The sequence below is a fragment of the Ruditapes philippinarum genome, unplaced genomic scaffold (genome assembly GCF_026571515.1).
Source record: "Ruditapes philippinarum isolate M1 unplaced genomic scaffold, ASM2657151v2 ctg2499_1_1_1_1, whole genome shotgun sequence".
NCBI classification, from domain to species: Eukaryota; Metazoa; Mollusca; class Bivalvia; order Venerida; family Veneridae; genus Ruditapes; species Ruditapes philippinarum.
Window position 1 is genome coordinate 1 of NW_026856312.1, and position 6,695 is coordinate 6,695.

The 6,695-nt window shown below is 31.2% G+C and overlaps 1 protein-coding gene across 1 annotated transcript; it reads left to right on the top strand.

Moving 5' to 3' along the window:
* Nucleotides 1–54: 54 nt before the first annotated feature.
* LOC132746194 (neprilysin-like) lies at nucleotides 55–6,386 on the top strand (the record flags this gene model as incomplete). Its single annotated transcript, XM_060735270.1, has 6 exons — nucleotides 55–124; nucleotides 835–968; nucleotides 2,814–2,879; nucleotides 3,381–3,485; nucleotides 3,779–3,855; nucleotides 6,269–6,386. Coding segments are annotated over 6 exons (552 nt in total), but the record flags the coding sequence as incomplete, so codon positions are not given.
* Nucleotides 6,387–6,695: the final 309 nt, after the last annotated feature.

Here is a 6,695-nt window from a genome sequence, read left to right on the forward strand (position 1 = left end):
TGTTTGTTTTAAGATTACTATCTATAGATTACAATAACTTTATTTGTGTTTCAGGTATATGAATTATGGAGGTATTGGGGCCCACTATCGGTCATGATAATCGCACATGGATTTGACAATATAGGTAAAATTGCTTGGTTATTACAAATGTACAATTTTCTTTCTTGATATCAATAGAATTGTCCCACATAATTATTTTTCCTTTAGTATCGTATGCAATTCACCATATTCTAAAACATAGTGAGTCCGTAAACAATTATGTTCCGAGAATGATAGGGGCTGTTAGGTCATTGATTTTTCAAACCACTTGTACATAGAAAGATATCTCAGTTATCTTACAGAAGTATTGGGCCTTTGTCCATAAATGGCCTATGTACGGAGGGACATTTACAGACCTTTACGATATAAATGCGACGTAATTCCACCCCTTTCACACATACTCACGCATGAACAAAAAGGATCAGTATAGGATCAAATAAAACAAAATAAAAATATGACACTTTCAAAAGTAAGAATCATAGATAAGAAAGTATTTAAACAATACTGAAAATAGGTTTGGAAGCGTTACTGAGTTTCGTGCTTCTATATGGAATATTTAAGTCACATTTAAGGTTACGTTTTCTTAGTGTTATTTTGAAAATGATAAATTAAGTAAGTCTAAAATCATAAATTAAATCTGACGGAAACAGCAACTTATGATATCAAGGTGGTTTCATATACTGCCCCGTATTGTTCTTAAAGGCAAACATATGTATGAACAAGTTAGCGACTTAATAATATGACTACTTGTCTGGTACAAGTTGTCGTATGATAACATGTTTTGTTATTTTATAGGATTACGATTTGATAAAGATGGTGCAAATCAGAGGTTGTGGTCAAAAGAAGACATGAATAAATTTAGCAAAAGAGCTCAGTGTTTCGTAGATACGATAAGCAACATCACCGTACCTGGGACTGGTGGAATTAAGGTACTGTGAACGCGCACGAACACACACATGCATTTTTTTTATTTTTGTTTTAAAGAGTCTTTTTTGCATAATGAGACCTCCGGCGCTTATACATAAGTTACACCATTGAAATTTACAAAAAGACGTGAAGTATGATATTAAAGAACAACAATGTCAATTTTTAGTTCATTATCATGCATTATTAGCATGTTACACATTGGCATATTTAAAAAGATGAATGAAAGAGGTAAATATACATTCCTATGAAATATTGGGTTTTAATGTTATAACATAATAAATGAACACAAATCTATCAGTATTTATCGTATAATCAGTTATGATCGTTGTCGTCATCAGTTGATAAACCATAGCGGGCGGGTTCCAAAAATGATACTTATAATAATACTTAACACACATATCTCACAATTCTTGATACACACAATGCATATTTTCATCAGACAGAATAATATATTAAAGCATAAAGTCACAGCATCGATTTCTACTTAGTTATATATGATACAAAAAATCACATGGTACATTTTTCTCATTTATCATTGAATAATTGGGTCGGAGAAAAGTCATACCAGCAATATGACTAAATAATGTATAATTATGTTTAATAAGAATTTGCATTTCTCAATACAGTGTTAGAAATATATGTTCGTACCATTTTCAATTCGCATGTAGTAATAACGATGAAACAACTTGACAAACTCAATTATAACTCAAATAATCAAACAACATGTACTTTTGTTTTAAAGGAGTCTTTATAATGTTGAATATCGGTATACTTATGTCTGTCCTGTTCAACAGAAACTATGGATCTTTGTCAAAGTCTTGTTTGTCTACATTTGTCCTTGAAATATCAAATTAATCACAGGCCACAGAAAATTAAACAAAGTTAAACAAAAAGTCAGCATATACGTACAGTTTAATCTTTCATATTTTAAAACCTTTAAACAATGGAATATAAAACCAATACCTATGTTGATGACTGCGTAAACGTGAGCTTAAGATTCAGATATTGTACTGAATTCTTTAACATAAATAGTAATGGATGAAATATATGAAATGACATACCTCTATGATGTGTTTGATAATTTAAACTTTATTTATTTTGAATCGGAATAATTACATATTAATCCTATAAAATTATAATCTGTAAATTCACGTTTGGAAAACATTGATTTTTTAAACATATTACACATGTATTGGTTGTAACAAATTTTGTCCATAAACTCAGTGTTGTGGCACAAGGGTGCTTTAACACGTCATTTAATTCAACGCATTTACACTTTAGATAATTAAATCGTGTGTGGTAAAGAAAAAAATAAAAAAAAATAATAATTTCGATGTCCAGAAATAATTCAGTTATTACATTATCATTTCTATTATTATTTTCATTGGAACTGAAAGATGAAACCTATAAGTTCAAAAGCGCTTGCCAGCCATGCAAATGATGTTTTTTATACTGATACTGGCATTTTAGAAAAGAAATGCAACATAATTTTAGAGAACGAATAGAACTGTCTATTTTGTAAACAAATTCTAAATGTTACATAATGTTATGTTTTACAGTCATTTTGATTTGTAGATAAAAGTAGATATCCATTTAAGCTGCTTGGTCATCGCTTCAATTGGTCTGTCTGTCCGTCCGTCAGTAGACCATATGGTTTCAACTGATTATCTTTAAAACTATTTATCACAAAGTCTTCATATTTCACATACCGTTTCAACAAAACTAGTCAATGAACTCTATTGATTTTGGAATCCCAATTCAATAAAAATGTATTTCATATCTAACATTTGTCATATCTTTAAATGGACAAATGTACCAATACAATTATGTTTTTTTTACCTGCACAGACTAATGGAGATAGGACCTTAGCTGAAACGCTTGCCGACCACGAAGGACTCAAAGCTAGTTATATGGTGCTATATGAACACTTTTTTACTTTTAAATTAAGTTGCAGGAGAAGCAACATTTTAGATCAATGTGAATAAGATTGAAGTACCATGTTTCCTGCCAAACAATCGTTGTAGAAAGTCTTTATATATGATTGTAATGCTTTGCTCACTTATCTATTATAATTGAAGGTTATAACCAAAGACTGAGCTTAAATAAAATTAGTTTTATTCAATATCAAAAGTTTATGTATGCAACTAAAAATATGTAGAAAATAGTAAGAAAGACAATGTATCTTCTTTAAAAAAAAAAAAAAAAAAAAAACAAAAAAAAAAACAAAAAAAAAAAAACAAACACAACGTAATCTTAATAACAAAGGAAACAATAGCAAAAATTTTCTAAAAAATCACCAACATAATTATAGATTATTATTATAAAATTCATAATTATAATAATGAAATAATAATAATAATAATAGCCCAATCATAAAAATACTACAATCATTATTCAACAATAACTGATTCTAGGCTTATGTGCAGTGGCTGAAGACGCATAGGGTAGACAAAGATGAGAAAAGATTACCAGGACTTCAATATACGCCAAAGCAATTATTTTTCCTAAATAATGCTATTGTAAGTATTTTTCTTTTACCTTTTAGAAAAGGAAGAACATTGAGATCATACGAAAGGACAATTTCGCTCGTTCTGATATTGTTAGTAATACAATGTGATTCATGTATTGAATACAAGTATTTATGTAATTCTGTAGGTGAGGTCAGCTAGTTCATGCACTCATTTTGTAGTTGTAGTTATGTTCCAGGGTACTGTTATCAGTAAAGGGGTATCAAAGTAGTGTAAACCCTTTTCCGAATATATATAAATAGCCTTTTATTTGAAATATAAATTCTGAGTTTCTTTTTTTCAAGGACTTTTGCAGCAAACTCAGAAGAAAAGAAAGAGTATCACTTGCCAGATATTCAAATTATCCTGTGAATAGTATAAGGTAATAAAACCAGTCAGTGACTTTGAAACCAAGTTAGCCTTATCAACATAATTTTTAATAAACCTTATACGTTGTCGGTTTTTAAAAGTACGACCATCATTGATTTACGCAATAACAATTGCCATTGAAATATGTCCCTACCCACAGACACGAATCCTTGTGCCGCAATTTCGTCTACCAAGGATTTTTAACACGCATTTGTTCGTTTCCTAATAGATATTTCATGAACAGAAAGGGCTTGATACTTGGGGTCGGTCTCATTTGAAATAGTGATAACAGTTTTTTTAATTGTCTGGACAATTGTTTTCACAACGGCCCGGAAAATGAATCCCTTGCTAGTAGGCACGAATCAGGAGTTTTCGGCCTTCTCTTAACTTAAAGTATATTTTAAAGGGGGTTATAATTTTCAATTTTTATGCCCCCACAAAGTGGGAGCATATAGCGTTGCACTTGTTCGTCCGTCCGTCTGTACGTCTGTCCGTACAAACCAGGGCTACATTATGGGGTTTGGTCTATTGTTCTCATAACAATAGATGTCTTTGATGTCATTCATTCCGTTTCTCTTGTGGGGTTATTTTTTGCATTGTTGGGTTAAAAAGAACAAAAGAAATAACAAAAGAAAACCCCATCATGTAGCTCTGGTAAGAACGTCCGTCCGTCCATCCGTCCGTTCGTCTGTCCGTACGTCTCAAAATCTTGTGAACGCAACTCCTCTTAAACCGAAAGGCAGATTTTACTTAAACTTCCAGGGATGAACAACCTTAATGTGTAAATGGTAGTAAAGGAAATAATTTTCGCTGCGACCAAATTTAACAGAATTGTGGCCCTTTGTTGATTTTTTCTCTATATACTATGTAGAAATGTTGTGAACGCAACTCCTCTTATACCGCATGGCAGATTTTGCCTAAACTTCCAGGGATGAACAACCTTAATGTGTAAATGGTAGTTAAGGAAGGAATTTTTGCTGGGACCAAATTTAAGAGAATTATGGCCCTTTGTTGATTTTTTCAATATATACGATTTAGAAACGTTGTGAACGCAACTCCTCATTAACCGGATGACAGATTTTGCTTAAACTTCCAGGGATTAACAACTTTAATGTATAGAGGGCAGTAAAGGAAGTAATTGTTGCTGCAACCACATTTAACAGAATTATGGCTCTTTGTTGATTTTTTCACTAAAACCAAATAGAAATTTTGTGAACGCAACTCCTCTTAAAAGGGATGGCAGAGTTTGCTTAAACTTCTAGGGATGGACAACCTTAATGTGTAGATGGAAGTAAAGGAATGACGTTTTGCTGGGATCAAATTTAAGAGAACTATGGCCCTTTGTTGATTCTTTCACTATATACCATAATATATGTTGTCAGTAGGGGCATCCGTGTCCTTTGGACACAGTTCTAGTTGTTGGTTTTGTTTTTGGTTTTTGACATTTTTAAGATGAACACGTGTTTTTTTATCAATCTGGTCATATATTCTTTCTTCCCAGGTCCGATACTCGTGCCTGTGTTCCTACCCTAAATATGTCTTTAAAATGATTGGTGATATATGTAGAAAACTGTTCGATCTTTTGTTCATAGTCTCTCAGGCTCATCGTAATGAAGACTGCTTAAGCCGATGCTAAGTTTAAAAAATATTGCACTTAATAAGCTAGACTTATACGAGGCTGAACATTTTAAGGTAGAAAAAACTATGTATCTGTTATCTTACACAATGAAATGCAGATATTTATAACATGATATTAATACGTAAGCAGATTTTCGCACATGCGCATTTCACTCTAACAAAACGTAACGAAACAGATTTTTCGATTTTTAATTCAAACTGAAATCAGCATAATATAAAAAGTTTTGCTCACCAAGCAAAAAGCCAAAGACTTGCTAGTTTCATATGAAATGTTAAAACAAAAATAAGTAAAGTAAATAAAAGAAAATCCATGCACCCAATTAAAGGCACATTATGCCTTAGAAAAATTTCAATCCCTAATGTAGAAAGGCGATATAAAGGTTAAAGAGGATGTTAAATGCCAATTTTTGAAGAAAGAGGCACATAATGATAAACCATTTGTCGTAATAGGAACAAAATGAAACATAATAGTATTTTGATTTCTATACAAAAATTTAAAACACATGTCTGTACTTTTTTTTCTAAGCAAAATAAGCAAAATATTATTGAGCCTTTAAATCATTTCTGTCTCCAGTACTATTCTAGAATAATGGTTGTCCCAATTGAAAGCTTTGTGTTGTCGTGTTTGCCTTTGGATATTTGAAGAGACAGAAATGTTTCAAGAGGTTAACTATTAAGTATAAAGAATTGCTTTTAATACCTGCAATACTATCATTTTGAAACAAACATTTCACATATGATATCGCTATAAACAAATCACGTACTGTATGGTGTATCCTCTATTACAGAATAAACTTTCAAATGCAGAACAGCAAAGAATTTGCAGAGGCATGGAATTGTCCAGTTGGATCATTCATGAATCCAGGAGATAAATGCAATGTTTATTGAAAAACAAATGCAAGTGTTTAGAAACAAAGTCGTACTTTTATTGTAAAATATTAAATTATTGAACAATTGGGTTGTCCCTGTATTGAATAAAACGATTTTAGCGAGAATTATTATTAATGTATTGATGTTATTGATGAACAACATCTAATAAGCCTATTAAAGAAAAGAAGTATCAAGGTAAAGACCGTCTACAATAAAGATTTTCTCACTAAATAACCAAAAAAAACAAAAAAACAAACATAAATAATGTTCAGTTTTTGCTTTAATACATTATTGCACACTTATTTGAAGATGTCCATATCTTAACGACTGTTTATTTATCTACAA